This window comes from Schistocerca cancellata, chromosome 1 (assembly GCF_023864275.1).
Source record: "Schistocerca cancellata isolate TAMUIC-IGC-003103 chromosome 1, iqSchCanc2.1, whole genome shotgun sequence".
Classification (NCBI taxonomy): Eukaryota; Metazoa; Arthropoda; class Insecta; order Orthoptera; family Acrididae; genus Schistocerca; species Schistocerca cancellata.
The window spans coordinates 1,165,565,190-1,165,584,388 of record NC_064626.1 but is presented as its reverse complement, the minus strand read 5'-3'; the positions used below and the strand labels follow the sequence as shown (position 1 = coordinate 1,165,584,388).

At 40.8% G+C, this 19,199-nt stretch overlaps 1 protein-coding gene across 3 annotated transcripts in view; it reads right to left on the bottom strand.

Annotated features, from left to right (window-relative positions):
* The window catches only part of LOC126163190 (uncharacterized), a 94,710-nt gene that overhangs the window by 34,345 nt on the left and 41,166 nt on the right, over nt 1-19,199 (bottom strand). For all 3 annotated transcript variants that reach the window (XM_049920153.1, XM_049920146.1, XM_049920157.1), the window contains exons 3-4: nt 14,317-14,525; nt 11,127-11,273 (exon numbers count right to left, since the gene is read on the bottom strand). In XM_049920153.1, coding sequence (XP_049776110.1) covers nt 11,127-11,273; nt 14,317-14,525 — 356 coding nt within the window. The remainder of the gene's footprint in view (nt 1-11,126; nt 11,274-14,316; nt 14,526-19,199) is intronic.

Below are 19,199 nucleotides of genomic sequence, written 5' to 3'. Positions count from 1 at the left end.
GAAATTTTGTGATAAAATTTTATTCTGTGTATTTTTGCAATATTATATCAAACAGTTTGAGTATGATTTTGGTGTAGTACAAGTAACAAAGACTGTAGGTAATCAGATCCAGTTTCCATTCATCCTTTACACAGACATGACACTACCCTGAGCTTTCACCCTTTCTGCCTCCCCTCCTCCCTCCCCTCATTCTATGCTTCCACAGTGACGAACCTATTTTCCTTTCCCAACCTGACACTGAGGGGCCAGCTTCAGGTGGCCTGTACTCCCTCCGCAACCCTGGCCCCTAAAACAGCAGTCACAGTGATGTGACCGAGTTGTTTCCCTGCCTCCACTTCGTCCCTTGCCCAGGTGTCCCTTAGGCCCAGATCTGGTGGGCTCACTGGACTGACCAGCTCACGTATACCCCCCCATTTCCCTGTAAACCAGCAAATGATGATATCTCACTCCCTCCTTGCCTATGTTTCTGGATGTCTACACAATATTTGGGGCCCACCGGTTTGGGCCTATAGACGGGGCCAAACCGAGGTGATCCTGTGCCCCCCGCAGAACCACTAAAGCTTAGCAACAAGCATGACCAAAGGTTTTGATTCAGTGAATAGAGAAGGAGTTGGTAATCGCAAGGCTATTACAAGTTACAGGAGAGTTATGGAAGGTAGGGAGGTATTTCTAGTTTACAAGGTTGACGAAGGATCCTTGTGTGATCGGTTTGAAGACATTTTAGTTAACAAAATGCAATATGTTGTTCTTAATGAAGAGACATCGTTGGATGTGAAAGCAGTGAGCAAACATAACAGTCCTCACAACAGTCCCTCGCAATCTAGGGACCCTCCCTACTTTTCCAGTCAAATCCCTACCCCCTACTCCTGCCCTCCCAGGAAGGAGGAACCAGTTCCGAAAGTGTGGAAAGTTTTTTCTACTTTTGTGTGTTAGTAACTGGAATTTTGTCTAAGAAAGGAAAGTACTGGCCACCTTTCATTTTACATTGTTCTACACTGAACTTCCTTGTCAAAATATTTACTGTGTGTGTGTGGGGAGGGGGGGGGGGGGGGGGGGGGGAGGAGGAGGAGGAGGCATCACGCACACACTAAGAATCACCATAAGCATTTTGTAATGTTTGGTGCACTTTGTATTATAACAGCATGTTTTATTAAATACTCTGATCCACTACGCGTATTCATAGCAGCTAAAGATGATTGTGATAGTAGATATTTGTTAAGCAGTGTATAAGAAAGAAGCCGATACTGTGTGTCCTGGTCTGTGTTTTTACAGATGGTACATGTGCCATAACAAGGGCAGTGGCAAGCAGTCATGTGATGTGCAGCATTCACTTGCTGTATGAGATTTTATACATATGCTACGGCATACCCAGTTGGCACTGTCATGAACAGCTCTGTTTAAGAGGGTTGCAGGCAATGATAACGGGGACCCAAAACGGATGAATCACTTATGTTAAAGGGAACTTCGATGTGTGGCCTAAGGGTCAGACACTACATATCAGAATGTGTTAATGTTTGGCTAAACTATTTTCAGATAGAACCATTGTGATCCATCTTTGTGAGACATGAAGATTTTAAATATAAAGAGGTGCAAAATGAGAGTTTGGAGTTTATTTAGTAGCTCAAAGCAGTCATTGTGACCTAACATTTCAGCATAATCCAGTAAGTATCGAAGTCCAGAAGAAAAAGAAGTTCATATGTAGCAGTGGGATGGAGTAGCTGGACCACCAAAACAATTTCTAAAGGCAACCATTCATCAGCAAGATTATAACAGTTAACTGAAAGACCCAACACAGTGAAAACTTACTAAGTGCAAACAGCAGCTGAAGTACACCTTAAAAAAACATCGTTTTTGCCATATGTGGTGACTGACCAGTGAAACAAAGCAGTGATACTGAGAAGATCACCATTTACTGAATAAAATACAATCAAAAGATGTCAAGAATTCTGAGGAGATATTAAAAGGATTATTATGTTGCCCTTGGTAACCAATAAACAACAACAGAGCTTCAGGAATTGAACACTTAAATTTGTCTCAAGTTTTCGACAACAATATTATTGAGATTGAGTCAATTGTTACCTAAAATTGTGAATAAACAATTTTCATGCAGAAGGAATATTTTATTAATGGAATAACAAATACTCAACAACATAAGACAGTACTTGCACTGAAAGCACAAAGCAAGACCAGAGAAGTCTGTGACACACAAGAGATCACGGTGGGTTTGGCAAGGAAGATAACCAACGTGATTGCAGCCAGTAGACAATGCATCAGTGGTCATCACGCAGCCGTTTACTTCAAGGGTGCATGCAGCACTGTCCTCGGTTCAACAGCAGTTGCATCGGCAGTGACCTACATCTAAGCACCTGTCAACGTCACGTCGACTACGCAGTGGCAGTTTGCAGCAATAACCGTTGAGAAGTATACATTTTTCTTTACTTCTAATCCTAACAGTTGCATGTAATTAACCAGACAGTGATATATAAAGAGGGTTGATTTTATTGTTAACTACAGAGTAGTGAGTTATTATAATGAATGCCCTTGTTAACTCTCGAAGTGACCGTCAAGGCATAGAAACTTGTTATAAAAACATATTTGCGCAATTAATGGACAAAAATAAAAATTTAATGGACAATAATAGAAACTTATTTGAAGAAATTACTAATGGTAACCAAGAGAAAAAAAAAAAAAAGCATTAACGGAAGACAGTGTTAATAGCAAGATTGAGGAGATCATTAATAGTGAGCTGGAAGGTATAAAAAACAAGACTGTGGTTACTATTAGAATAAGATGGGCAAAAATATGAGAATGTTGGAGGGAAACATTACTAAGAAAGTAGACAAGACTATTAAGACCAAACTTATGTCAAAGTTTACAACACAGGGCAATAAAATAATAGATTTCGAAAGTAAAGTTAGTGTATTAACAGACAATCTACTATCAGAGATATATGCAGTAGTTTATCAAGAGTTTAAGATATACTTCAAAGATGTGAACCAAAGTTTTAAGTAGGTACACATCGAAATTTCAAACAAATGAGTGTTTGTTGAACAGAAAGTACAGCACACTGTTGAATTAACCAGAAGTAAGATCACTTCTGTGGATAATACTGTAAACAATCGACAGGAATTTCAAAAGATATAGGTTGCAGTAGGAGAAACTATAAAAGCACTAGCAAGTAGGCTAACTAGCGGCAATATAGGAGTATCTAGGGAATTTTTGGAGGATTTGCAGACTGGAGGTGGTTTAAATTTGCCAAAGCAGTTTTCCAAATTTAAGCCGGTTGGGAAGGTGCAGTCAACATCCCTTTTAGGAGTCTTTTCATGCTCATTACCAAGCAGATGGGATGATCTCACGATTCTGCTTTACATGCACAGATGCAGTTGAATGGCATAATGCCCACACAGAAGATTTTAAATCTTGCCAAGATTTCCAGGAATGTTTTGAACAACAGTACCGGTCTCCTAGCATGCAGGAAAAATCAACATTTCAACTATTAGACCATGAAACTTTACAATAGTTTTTGGGGTTACTTATAAGACGTACATTGAATGGCATCTCAAGAAGGCTAAATATTTGGATGATCCATTAGACAAAGCACATTTAGTCAAGATATTCATAAGACAGCTACCACATTATGTGAGAAAAGAGATATCATACAAAGCATGGGCAAATATTAATGATCTGCTCACTTTCATTGAAGGATTAAATACACTGAATACAGAAAAGAATGAGAGTTTCCAGGATCGTGAGTAGGTTAACAGAAATGAAAATAATAAATCCTTTTCTAGTCCTTTTGTAAAGATAAGAAAAACTGATTATTGTTGACTGTGTAAGAACAGAAACAAGACAAGAAGCAAGGACAGAAACAATACACATTCACGAGCTTCCGTACCTCATAATTAGTCTAACACAAACGTAAATTATAAAAATGTGAACATAACTCATTCTTGTACAGACATAGTTCAAAATAATTACCCCATTATAATTATGGAAAAAGGATATCGTCCTGGATTGAGGGCCAAAATCCAGGAAGTAACCACTCAGTATTTTGCCAGTATATAGATACATTGGTTGCATACAGTCATAAAATACCCATGAGAGAAGGGTTGTCAGGAAAGGGCAAGCAAATAGAGGAGATTAAACAACCTATAGTAAGTGGAAAAATAGAGACTAAGAAAGTAGGATGTTATATTGATTCAGGTAGCAAAATTTCATCGCTGTCAGAAGAGTCAGTAACTACATGCGAACCAAAGGAATTCAAAGGAACTTTTTCCTACTTGACCAGTTTTAGACATTTATATAGTAGGGCTTACTGGTAGAAAAGATAAATTAAGTAAACAGGAAAGCAGGACAACTTTAAACACAGGACAATTCTCCTTCATAAAGACATTACTTGTAGGGCCTAATACAAATATCCAAATACTGATACTAAAATGTAGACTTTCACGGCCGGAAATGTCATGTCCATTATAATTATCCATCAGTAGCAAGCCAGTGGGTGTGTTGGATCTTTCATCGAGCTGCAGACCCCCTTCAAGATGTCCTCCACAGACGGGTACGAAATGTTGGGAATTGACACAGAATTCATCAACCGGCCACGGCATAACAACCCGGATAATTATAATGGACATATCCAAATACTTTTACATGTAAACTGGTTGCTTGTATACAAAGTGATTTTGGATTTTTGTACACCATCGTCAAAGTGTAACAAATTATTTAGGAATAAAAGAGACAACTGACCGAAAGGCAGAAGCACCGCATCGTCTATAGGTACACAAATGAAAGGTACAGAGCTTTGCTAGCTTGCTTTTTCAAGTCGGTAGGACACACACACACACACACACACACACACACACACACACACACACACACACACACACACACACTTGTCTTCCCACACTGGGGTTGCAAGCTCTTTCATAGCCCACGGTGAGTGTACTGGGAGGAGGTGGCGTGGCGTTGCATGGCGTGGGGGATGGAGGGCGGCAGGGGAGGCAGGGGGGGGGGGGCAGGGGGGCCAGGGTGGCAGTTGGGGGAAAAGTCTAGTGGCTCGTGGGGAAGTGGGGAGCTGCCTGTGGACTAGCTACGGATGCAGTTAGAGGCGGCAGGTGGCAGATGGCTTGGCATGCTATTTTACCGACTACAGCATGAGATAGCAGCACACAACTAGCTGACAGAAATTGGATGGGGGTACTAGGACAGGGGATGGTGTGCGAACAGACACGCGCACACACGCATGGGGTGAACAGCAAGTTACCTTAGGTTTAGATCAGGGAGGTTACGGGAACAATGGATGTCTGTAAGGATGGCTCCCAACTGCCCAGCTCAGTAAAGCTGCTGCTGGTGGTGGTGGTGGTGGTGGTGAAGGAGGAGGAGAGGATCTAGATGACACAGGTTGTGAAGCAGCCATTGAAATCTAGTGTGTTGTCATCTGGTACATATGTCACTCGGTATGTCCATCCTGAAAAAGGAAGTTCATTCTGAAAAATGGCAAAGCTCTGTACATTTTCCTTGTATACCTATTGTTGATGCAACACTTCTGCCATTTGGTGAGTCGTCTCCTTTATTTGTAAATAACACGTTCCCAGCCGTCTGCCACCTGCCACTCTACCGCACCCCTAAATAGCCCACAGATGGCTCCCCACTCTCCCATGACGACTTGAAATGCTGTTGAATTTTGTTTCATATTGTGTTCTCCAACAGGTATTTTATGTGAAAAAATTTCACACATTTTATGCGCAAAGTGTAAGAAAATATTATTTTAAATATTGATTTACAGATTATCAGTATTGTAACCATTTTGTATCAAAATAATGTGTTACTTATTATTTTCAATTAACAAAATACACATATGTGAAATGGTAAAAAAAAAAAAGAGAAAGAAGAATAACATAAAACGTAAAATAACAATTGAAGACATGTACGGAAAAACGGGCTAACCCTCAAATGTAGAAACTTAGAAATAAGTGTTGCCATCTATTGCTGGGTACAGGAACTATCAAAATTGACACTGGTCTCACCCCTAAATATCACTTAAGGGTGACACCAATGTCAATTTTGATAGTTCCTGCACCCAACAACAAATGACAACACTTATCTCTAAGCTGTTACCTTTGAGGGTTAGCCCATTTTTTCCTACGTCTTCAATTTAAAACATGAAACACATATAAGTAAAACAAGTAACTAGACTAATAATGAATGTTTAGATATTTTAATTGGGTATGTTGGAAATACTCTGACAGTACAATGTGTACAGCTAATTTTCCAAAAATAGTAGTTCAGAAACAAGCTTTATTACACATGGATGTAAGTAGCTTGAAAGCTTCTTTAATTTATATTGTAATAAAAGTTTTCAGTTTTCAAAATTAATTAATTTTGATGAGCTACTTTGCAAAATTTCTGATTATTACAGAATTCAACTATACAGCTTTCAAGAATGTTAATTACATATCAATTGTTATATGAGAAACATTTTTTATATATCATCATTTTGAAGATATTCCCTTTGAACGTAATGTGCCAAATTACCTTTTGGTATGTGTTTTATCCCTTAAAAGTGAAACTGGGCAAAAACAGAAATATACATAAATGCATTATTTTGCCCCCTGTACACACCCACTAAGTTTCAAGATTGTGTATTGACACTTGGGAATGTTTCCTTGTAAGTTACATTTACAGGCTAATACTAAAACATTAACTATGACAGTACAAAATCTTTAGAGCAGTTGTCCCTTAATATATACCAGAAGGCATACAAATTTAATCTGTTAACAGATCCACAAAAGGAGGACTTATATCGAATTTATTTACTTATGAAGGAGTTTTATTCTGACAAATCAGGTGTCATACATGAATAGATATGCAGTTTTAAGACCAAAAACAAAGAATCACTCTTTTGTAAACCCTATCCAGTTCCAGTGCCTATAAGTTTGAAATCAGTGCTACAGGAAGAAATAAACAAAATCATAGACAGTCAAACAAAAGATCATAGTTTACGTGCCAATAACAATCCATTACTGGATTGATACAGGTGGGCTTCACCTAGTGGATTCACACACTAAATAGGCACATAGAAACAAAACATGATAGACCCATGAGTATCTATGAATGACTGCCACAGTTTGAACAAGTTAGATATTTTAGGTTGGCGGATTTGACAGATGGCTAATGGCATGTACAATTAAATGAGGATTCTAAGCAATGTGCACCACTTTATACAATGGAAATTCTTATGAATTTAAGGTATTATCTTTCAGACCGAAGGACAAATGAAGCGCAATTTGCCTGAACACCAGATGTGCGGACATAATAAAACAAGCTTGATTCTTTAAGAAAGAGTGCGCCAAGGGAAAATCAAATTCATAACCAGGAAACTGGATATTATTGAAGCATGACAGTGTATAATAAGTATGTAAGGATATGAATATACCAAATTGGTATAACATAAGTTCTAATATAAATTTTTCCAAGAAAACAGTCTAGTTAAGAGCACAAGCTAATATTGTCTAACATCATTAATAAAGAGTTAATCAGACGTATGAAATACTGAAAAATGAGGAAAATGTTATTCCTTTCTTATTAACACCCAGTAGAGACGTTTTCCCATTTGTTTTTAAATTAACAGAGCTGACTGTGACTGCTCTGAGTATAAGAAATAAGAAACAAAGTTTGGCTTAACTTAAGTCCATGAGCCGTGGTGGGTGAAACAAAAGCAGATACGAAGCTTCAAGCTTTAAGTAAATAGGTAGGCCTGGGAGTTACATATGTGGATTTTCTTTAATACATGGAAGTGATTATAATATAAAGAAATGTAAAATATAAGCTGAGGAGTTACACAGTTGATATCTGGGTATGGTCAAGTATCAAATGGAGAGACCTCTTCGAACTGATATGAGGAGAGAAGTAGAAAAAAGCTGACAGATGCTGTGCGATTGGTTTATAACATAAGGTGAAGTGTACTCATATTAGGAGAAGGTAGAAATGGGACATGGATAGAGAGATCCATGAGAGAGATTAATACATGCCATGGGTTGTGTACACTTATGAATGGAATGGCCTGTACCATATATTTGTAGAGAATTTGTATGGGGCATTTACACATGATTAAAACATGGTTTACAGTAACTACTCACAAAAGTGGATGAGTTATTCTTTCATGAAATTATTTACATGGTTGCAGTGACAACTGATTACATCAGGGAAGAGGTTCCCTGACCAATTTAGACAGATGTTTTCCTCAATTACACTGTGGTGGGACCTTTTACATCTTCATGCATATAAATATGGTAGAATTTCAAATTTTAATGTATACTAATAAGAAAGGATCTACGACTCCCTTGAAAAAGGTAAACGTAATAAATATGTATACGGGAGCCAACATGTAAAGGAGTTAAATGTTACCTAAGTTTAAGCAAATCTGTATCTTTATAGAAATAATAGTCTCATAAAACAAATGATACACATCTACAGGGAGAACTCTTCAGTATTAAAAGATAAGAGTGAACACACATTATAAAAAGAGCCGTGACATGGTGTAATGTTCAAATATGACAACACTTACAATGAATGAAGCACGTTTTATAAAATATTATTAAACATGAGCTGGAATTATAGTCACTAATGATATGCATAAATGATGTACCAGTTGGGGAAATGAAAATATTGATGCATGTGAATAAGCAATTATGCATGACATCTTTAGCTTGAGTGTGGGGTATGTAGTGTAACAGGGCATTTCATGAAATACCCTGGTCCACTAAAGATGATCATGATAGCAGATTTTTGTTAAGTAGTGTGTAAGAATGGAGCAGATACTGTGTCCCAGTCTGTGCTTGTACAAAGGGTACGTGAACCATAACAACCAGGGCAATGGTGACCAGTCGTGTGATTCATCGCATTCACTTGCTGTAAGAGGCTATATGCATGCTTTGACACTCTCGAGTTGGTGGTCTTGGATGACTGAGTAGGAGGGCCATCGACAATGTCAACAGGGACCCAAAACAAATGTATCATTTTTATTTTAAAAAGAACTTTGAGGTACAGCCTGAAAGTGAGACATTATGTATCAGAATGTGTAATTGTTGGGTTAAACTACACTCCTGGAAATGGAAAAAAGAACACATTGACACCGGTGTGTCAGACCCACCATACTTGCTCCGGACACTGCGAGAGGGCTGTACAAGCAATGATCACACGCACGGCACAGCGGACACACCAGGAACCGCGGTGTTGGCCGTCGAATGGCGCTAGCTGCGCAGCATTTGTGCACCGCCGCCGTCAGTGTCAGCCAGTTTGCCGTGGCATACGGAGCTCCATCGCAGTCTTTAACACTGGTAGCATGCCGCGACAGCGTGGACGTGAACCGTATGTGCAGTTGACGGACTTTGAGCGAGGGCGTATAGTGGGCATGCGGGAGGCCGGGTGGACGTACCGCCGAATTGCTCAACACGTGGGGCGTGAGGTCTCCACAGCACATCGATGTTGTCGCCAGTGGTCGGCGGAAGGTGCACGTGCCCGTCGACCTGGGACCGGACCACAGCGACGTACGGATGCACGCCAAGACCGTAGGATCGTACGCAGTGCCGTAGGGGACTGCACCGCCACTTCCCAGCAAATTAGGGACACTGTTGCTCCTGGGGTATCGGCGAGGACCATTCGCAACCGTCTCCATGAAGCTGGGCTACAGTCCCGCACACCGTTAGGCCGTCTTCCGCTCACGCCCCAACATCGTGCAGCACGCCTCCAGTGGTGTCGCGACAGGCGTGAATGGAGGGACGAATGGAGACGTGTCGTCTTCAGCGATGAGAGTCGCTTCTGCCTTGGTGCCAATGATGGTCGTATGCGTGTTTGGCGCCGTGCAGGTGAGCGCCACAATCAGGACTGCATACGACCGAGGCACACAGGGCCAACACCCGGCATCATGGTGTGGGGAGCGATCTCCTACACTGGCCGTACACCACTGGTGATCGTCGAGGGGACACTGAATAGTGCACGGTACATCCAAACCGTCATCGAACCCATCGTTCTACCATTCCTAGACCGGCAAGGGAACTTGCTGTTCCAACAGGACAATGCACGTCCGCATGTATCCCGTGCTACCCAACGTGCTCTAGAAGGTGTAAGTCAACTACCCTGGCCAGCAAGATCTCCGGATCTGTCCCCCATTGAGCATGTTTGGGACTGGATGAAGCGTCGTCTCACGCGGTCTGCACGTCCAGCACGAACGCTGGTCCAACTGAGGCACCAGGTGGAAATGGCATGGCAAGCCGTTCCACAGGACTACATCCAGCATCTCTACGATCGTCTCCATGGGAGAATAGCAGCCTGCATTTCTGCGAAAGGTGGATATACACTGTACTAGTGCCGACATTGTGCATGCTCTGTTGCCTATGCCTATGTGCCTGTGGTTCTGTCAGTGTGATCATGTGATGTATCTGACCCCAGGAATGTGTCAATAAAGTTTCCCCTTCCTGGGACAATGAATTCACGGTGTTCTTATTTCAATTTCCAGGAGTGTATTTTGAGTTACAATCATTGTGATCTGTCATTGTCAGACTTGCAGACTTTAAATACAGAGAAGTGCAAATGAGAATTCAAATTTGTTTAGCATCTCAAGTCCAAAAGAAAAGGAACTTCGTACATGGAGGTGGTACGGAGTAGCTGGACCACCAAAACAATTTCTAAAGGCGATTGTCCATCAGCAAGATTTATAACAGAACAAGTAACTGACAGATCCGACGTGGCGAAAACATACCAAGTGCAGACAGCAGCTAAGTACACCACTGCAAACCTATCTTTTTCACCATACAATGTATGCAACTTTTTACTTTCCCATCGCCTAAACTGATAATATTGACATTTCAAATAAAGATTTGCTCAGACAGTTCACCAGTTCTGTTGCATGTTTCTAACAAACTCTTTTACTGTAACACTCGCATCCTCATATCACCGTATCCTCATAATTTATGAGTATCCTCCAAATTCTAAACCATGTATAGTGAAGTTTTTTATAAGTCTATCATGTGATTATTATTGAATTTCAGTTGCAAATATAAGACCTCTACTATTAAATGAAAAATTATCAAAAACAATAACTTACAAATGCAGTGATCACTATTTACCTTAATACCCTCAGTCTCAAGCTTGCGGATTTCATTATCGTACTCAGCCAGAGTTTTACTCAAGGGCTCTATGGATTGTGCAATGTTTTCTCTTTCTTCAATTAAAGTGAAAATTCTCCCTTCTGCATCATTTATTTGGTTCTTCAACTGAAAATGAATCAAATTATTAATATTTATGCCACTGTAAATGACGAGCTGAAATTATTTAACGAAAGAAGAGATGTTAAGCAATAAACAGGTGTGCAGAAAGAAAGAGTTGTTTAACTTTCAGCCTACTTCTTCTCCTAAGCTAACTAACACACTAACACACTAACACACACACACACACACACACACACACACACACACACACACAAAGATCAAACACCATCTTTAAACATATTCCTTGTTACACAATTCTGTGTAACAGGAAATTTAAAGGATCCTTATAGTAGCAAACTGCTAATTTCATTAAATGCATCAATTCCAACAATAATGTCAGATTAAGAATGTTGACTATTACTCATTGGAAATTTAACACGAAAAGTGTGTATCTGTGCCACACTACAGTAAATATGATACTTTTCAAAATCTGTCACTTTTACCTCTGTAAGAATGATTAGTTCTACAAACTGTTCTTACAAGAAGAAACTGAACCTAACTGGGGCTAAGTTGTTGGCTACACCACATGACTACTATGTGCACCTCACCTCATCAGAGAGATCAGAGAGACTTCTACTTCCAAGAAACTGTGTCATCAAGCATTAAATATCCATTTAGTCCATAGCAACTATGTCCAATGATGAAATTTTGATTCTTTTTCAAATGTCCAATGTCTTGATAAAGTGAAATAAACATTAAATATTTATCAAAAAACTGAATGGCCAAGAAATTGTATGCGACAAAAATATTTCTCTATGGATCATAATTCACAAGTACAGTGTCACTACAATTTCAATCAACAATTTTTCCTGGTTTTACATAATATCCTCCTCATAATTCACAACCTCCTCCTTCCACATTCAAGACCTACTTTTCATCCTGTTCTAAAATGTCTACTCTGCCCCATCTCTTATAGTTACATTAGTTGCTCAACTAACTGCAAATATTTCTTCCTAAAAATAGCAACACAATTAAAGGATCACGTTTTTGAAAACCTTTAACTGTCTCCCATTGTGACACACAAGTTTGGAACTGCACTCAGAGCTGTCTACAACCTTCCTCTGTAATGCTGCAAAAGCATGGCACTCCGAGACATCAGGCTCAGGCTCAATGACGCTTCAAACTTCAAACGGCAATGTTTCGACACACGGGGAAAAAAAGGGACCGGAGCTCAGAATTTCACGTGACATATAGGGTGGATTAACGATGTCACACCGGCACTAAATTGCACCACAATTCTGCCCAGTGCCACCGTGGAACTGTCACATGACGGGAAGGTCATCACGCCCCTCGTTACACGCATTTCACTTTTCCTTTTGATGTATCTGTGACAGAGGTTAGAACTGCAACACACAGTACTGAAATTTTTTTCTTGAGGGTGACCGAGATAAACATTTTAGACACACTGCCCCTCAGAAATTGCATTGAAAGGCCTTAGGGGGAGGCGTAAAAGGTGTCAATGAGATCATTCATTTCCTTAGGGCATTGATTCTCTCACATGTCATGCTTGAAAACAACAGTCCACAGTGTGCTGAGCAACAGGATGAAGTTCTTGACAACCATTGACACTGCTGACATCCCTGGCTATTTCAACCCTTCCCTAAGGACATTGTGAGGCTACATCCCCATTAAACATGATTTCTCCCCTTTGGAGTGCAATATGACTGCAATTGTTGCTCCTGTGTACAGAGTGGAACCACTAGGGACCACTCAAAACCATTCGGGGAGGGGAGGGGGGAGGGGTTATGGGGGGGGGGGGGGTGTATGACATAAACACATGCATGAATAAAATGGTAAAGCGCCCTCTTAGACCCCACCCCCCGGTTCGGCAACACCCTTGGTGGCACCCACCCATGTTCACTGAGAATTTTTAAAATATGCGCTTACAGAGAAAACCTGTGAAGTAGCTCTAGGTGCTTGCAAGCAGGTAGGTAGGTAGGTAGGTAACCACCTGACACCTCTGCAATGCCAGCTGCCTGCCTGCAAGTGCCTAGACCATTTCAGAGATTTTCTCTGTAAAGGCACATTTTTAAAATTTTCAGGGAACGTGGGTGATTGCCACCAAGGGTGTTACCGAACTGGGGGGTCTTACAGTAACTCTTTGAAATTTCTACTCTGAATTGCGTCAATGCCACCCCCCACCCACACCCTGGCCCGTGATCATGCCACAGGAGGGTGCAACAAACAGGAGGGCTGAAAATGCATATGCACCCTTTGCTGCTTTGAATCATGTTCCTATATCTTTGATCCCTTGTCGTTCCACCCAGTAAAACAGAGCAAAAATTGTGGTCACTCTGCACTCTAAAGTGGAGCAGTCACATTTTATGGGGATGTACCATCGTAAAGTCATTAGAGAAGGGTTGAAAAGTCGGGGAGTGTCAGCAGTGTAAAAGGATGTCAAGAACATCGACCTACTGCTCATCATAATGTGAATGCCCATTTTTCACCATGAAATGTGTGGGAATCAATGATACAAGGAAACAGGTGGTGTCAGACTTCCTTTATGCTACCTGCCGAGGCTTTTTCATCTCAATACTGAGCGATGGTATCTCTGAAATGTTTTCCTTAGCCACGCATAATAAAACTGTGCGATTTCAATGCTGGGCATCGTGGGGGCGAGATGCGAGTAAGAGGGAATGTGGAGACCTTCCCATTATGTGACAGGCCCACAGTGGCCCTGTGCAGAATAGTGGTGAAATTTACTGCCAATGTGAAATCATTAATCCACCTAAAACATCTCACGAACTACTGAGCTCTGGCCTTTTTTTCACATGTGTCAAAACCTTGCTGTTTGAAGCATCATTGAGCCGATGGTGAAGCCGCAAGGTGTCACACTTTTGCATGATTGCAGAGTAAGGCAGTAGACAGCTTTGAGCACAATTTCAAACTTATGCATCATAATGGGAGAAAATTTCAGAGTTTCAAAAAAGTGATCCTCTAACTGTGTCGCACAGTGAATGAATCTAGTTTAAGGTACTTATTTACTGAAGTATCCACACCACACGTAACATCAGTTTATTAAGACTAATTACAAATATAAGAAACAAACCTGTTCCTGTTGCACTGCTAATTTTGCTGCATATTTTGACTGACAATTGATGTCATCCCTAAGTTTTTCTTTAAGAGCTGCCAATTTTCTGAATTTTTCAATTTTTTCACTTGCCTGTTCAACTATCTCATCAAGTACTTCCTTTCTTGAATTTCTGAACAGGACGACATTATGAAGGATAACAACTACAGTAAAAGTCCGAGGGAGACCTGTGGAAGGCTAAGAAATTAATCTGGTGACACTATAGTAAGAATAAAAAAAACTAATTTATGTAATTTCTGAGCACACAAAAATTAATGTACGCTATATTGGGAATGACAGGTGTATCTACAACCACTCATCACAAAGAAGCAGAAATGTGAAATGTGTAGGCAGATATTTGTGTGTGTGTGTGTGTGTGTGTGTGTGTGTGTGTGTGTGTGTGTGTGTTTGGGGGGGGGGGGGCATGCACGCGTGTGTGTGTGTGTGTGTGTGTGTGTGTGTGTGTGTGTGTGTGTGTGTGTGTGTGGTCTTTCATCCCCTACTCCATAGATGAATTGAATAGGAAGTAGCCCCAACAACTGGTACAATAGGAAGTACCCTCTGCCATACACTTTGCATGGTTTGCAGAGTATCTTCATCCACTACTGGTTGTCATCATTGTTGTTGTTGTCATAATCATCATGGTCGTCAAGTATTCTGAATCGCAAAGCTCTTACTGTTGCGTTACATAATACAAGAACTACCCTGTGTCAATAGTAACATGCAATCGACAGATGATGTAAGGTTTATTTATTTATTCCATGTGACCTGATGGTACACAGTGTGTTACAGATGTCGGAAAATATCAGTTAACATTGTTAACATATATTAACATATAATATCCTATTGTATTATATTGCAAAGATTGGTTAAGTTTACTTCACTCCATTGCTCAATGTTTTCAATTTAACATAAATAGCAAGATTACTGTTCTAGGTTGGTTGGTTTGGGGAAGGAGACCAGACAGCGAGGTCATCGGTCTCATCGGATTAGGGAAGGACGGGGAAGGAAGTCGGCCGTGCCCTTTGAAAGGAACCATCCCGGCATTTGCCTGGAGCGATTTAGGGAAATCACGGAAAACCTAAATCAGAATGGCCGGACGCGGGATTGAACTGTCGTCCTCCCAAATGCGAGTCCAGTGTCTAACCACTGCGCCACCTCGCTCGGTACTGTTCTAGGTATTCATTTATAGAGTAAAAACAGTGACATAACAAATATGACTTCACGGCTTTGTAAATTTTATGTTGTCTTTGATGGACTTAATACTAGTGGGAAGATTGTTGAACAGTTGGAGGCCCATGTGGAAAACTCCCTTTTTACACAGTAGATGTTTGTACTTAAGACATGCAGATTTGAGTTTGTCCTGGTGTTGTGTTTATGTATCTCATTTTTTACGATTCTGGAGTCAGTTGGCACTATATGATTTCTGAACAATTTTAAAGTCTTGAGAATGTATAGGCAAGGCAGTGTAAGAATTTCCAATTTTCTGAAAATGGGTTTGCAGGAGTCCCTGGGTTTGCTCCCAGATATAATCCTCAATGCTCTCTTCTCAATTTTGAATGTGCTCAGGGCAGTTGGAGAATTTCCCCAGAATATCACACCATATTTTAGGTGGGCTAGTATGTAAGTGTAGTATGGGCTGGTTAATGTTTTCAGGCTAGCACATGATTTCAGTACACTCAATGTATAACAGCCAGTACTAATTCTGGCATTTATCTTTCCTGTATGTGTATTCCATTTCAGGTTTTCTTGAACCCACAGACCCAGGAATGTGAAAACAGTGTCAGTATCTACTGGCTGGTTATTTACAGTGACAAGTGACTGAGAGGAATTGACATCATGTGTTGTGTGAAAGTTCGTAGAAGCTGTCTTTTTGGTGCTTATAGTTAATCTGTTGATTTTAGCCCAGTCGCTGAGTTGTTCCGTGGCCAAGTTTACAGTTTTTTGCACAGCCTCTGTATTCTCCCCTCTGAGGAGTACAGTTGTGTCATCAGCAAATATTATTGTTTTGTGTGCATCTACATTCAGGCTCAAATCATCAATACACAGGAGGAAAAGTAGAGGTCCCAATACTGAGCCCTCTGGTACACCTTGCTTTACAGTTTTATTGCGTGATAGGACTTCGGTTATTGAGTCGGTTTGTCTGTTACTGCTGACTCTCTGCATCTGATTGATTAGGAATGAAGCAATCCAATTATTTGCAATTCCTCTGATTCCACAGTGTTCTATTTTTTCCAGCAATATTTTGTGGTCAACAGTGTCAAAAGCCTTTGACAGATCCAGGAATATGACTGTTATTGGTTGTTTTTTATCTAACAAATCCAATAGCATATTTATGCAGTTTCAGTAGGTTTGTTGCTTCTGAACCCATGTTGAGCTAAACTTGGTAAATCTTTTTTTTTTTTTCAATGAAGTCCATCAGTTTTTTGTACATTATTTTTCCAAAAACTTTGGAAAAGCAGGATGAGATTGAGATAGACCTGTAGTTATTCATATCTTTATTATCACCTTTCTTGAAGACAGGGATTACTTTAGAAAGTTTCAGAGCTTCAGGGAAAGTATCTGCGTGGAAAGAACAGTCACAGAGGTGAGTTAATGGTTCAGCAATTGTGTGCACACAATTTTTGATGACAGCTGCTTGATACCATCAATTCCAGCTGAATATGAATTTTTAACACCCTGAGGGCTTTTGCAACATCATTTTCAGTGACTTTTGTAATGAAAATTGACTCTGCACATGTGTGAGATTTTTGGTTTGCTGGTTGATAGTTTGTGTTAGGATTATTTTTGACCAATTTTCCAGCTATGCTTGTACAGAATTTGTTGAAAGAGTTCACCACAACTTCGGGATTAGATATAGATTCATTGTTGAGTTTGATTTCTATGCTTGTGTGTGTAGCTTTGATTTCCCCTCTTTCCCTTTCTATAATATTCCACATTGCCTTTCCTTTATTGCTGGATTTGTCAATGTACTTATCATTTTGCATCCTTTTTGCCTGTCTTATCACTCTTCTTAGGACACATGTGTAGTTTTTATAGTATTCTGTTAGTTGGGGGGAAGTCACTACTTTGTTTACATAACATGTGGAGTATTCTTTTATGTTTGCAAGAGATTTTTATAGCTGGTGTAATCCAAGTCTTGTTTCTCTTATTATTATTTATTCTTACTGGTTTTTGTGGAAAAGCCTCTTCAAAGTGGTGGATAACTGTTTCAAGAAATATGTTGAATTTCATGTTGACATCATTGGCTGAGTACATCTCTGTCCACTTTTCTTTACTAAGGAGGGCATTTATAGCTTGTCCAAGTTATCTTGAGTGAAAAACCTTCATAAAGTTTTAGGTGGGACTGGGTTTGAGGTATCTTTGCTAACATCGACCTTTGGAACGACAGCTTGGTGGTCGCTGAATTCTGCACTGTATACTTCCATTATTGGGTTAAGTTTATTTCTACTTGCAAAAATTTGATCTAGAGCTGTCTTCAATGTGAATGTTATTCTAGTGGGCTCATTTATAAACCCACGCAGATTATAAGTTTTTGCAATGTTAATCAATGTCTCCCTGTTTCTGTTGTGGGTGAGAAAGTCTATATTAAAGTCATCACAATAAATACATCCTGTTTCTACTGACTTATTTTGGATAGAAACAAGTTCATTTGTAACAGAAAATCATTAATACTACTGGAGGGGGGACAGTAAATTGCAGCTACAATTAGATTTAGATCTGTAAGCAAAATATCCACGGGTGTGCTGCCGGTCTATAGTGTCCAACGGGCACAATATTTCGGCGATCATACATGTCGCCATCATCAGGTGAACTGACGGACTGAGCTCCTGTGAACATGCCGGCACGGAGAACCGTACGCTATGGCTGCTCAGAGGGAACTGGGTTCGGTTGCGGCGGCAGCTGATTTAAATACCCTCCGCCCGCGGCGCGCTCCCTCCGCCGTCCGCGCCCCGCGCCACGGTCGAGCGGTGGAACAGATTGCGATGGCATCTGAGATGACATCGGTGTGATGGCTCTGTCCGCCGTGGTCGTCACAACTATACGTTTGCTCGATTTACTCGAGATTAACCCAATCGCTGATTCCCAAGCCTTGCTAAGATTATAGCCACAGTCACGGTTTACGAGGTCATCATTGGTGCGAATTTCGATGGCCTCTCTAACAACGCTTTCCCAGTATCTTGACATCTGTACCAGAATCCTCGTGCGGTCATACTCCATGGCGTGATTTTCCGACAAACAATGTTCAGCGACCGCCGACTTGCTCGGATACATCATTCGAGTGTGCCTCTGGTGTTCACGGCATCGATCCTCGACGGTACGCATCGTCTGACCAATATACGACTTGCCACATTGACATGGAATCTGGTACATGCCGGCCTTCCTCAAACCGAGGTCATCCTTGGCGCTCCCCACCAGTGCACGAGTTTTATTTGGAGGACAAAACACAGTTCCGACTTGGTGTTTCTTCAGAATGCGGGCGATTTTCCCCGAGAGTGCGCCTGTGTATGGAATAAATGCAGTGCCTACCTCCTCCCTTGTGACTTCATCCATCTTAACAGGTTGTGCTGCAGTGGTTGGGCAGAGAGCACGTTGAATCTGCCACTCTGAGTACCCATTTTTTCTAAATACAGTTCTCAAGTGTTCCAATTCCTGTGGTAGACTCTCTGCGTCAGAGATAGTGTGCGCCCTATGTACTAGAGTTTTAAGTACCCCGTTCCTCTGTGAAGGGTGGTGGCAGCTGTCTGCATGCAAATACAGATCAGTGTGCGTTGTCTTCCGATACACCCCATGACCTAGCATGCCGTCAGCCCTTCTCTTGACCAAGACGTCAAGGAAAGGTAATTTACCCTCCGTTTCAG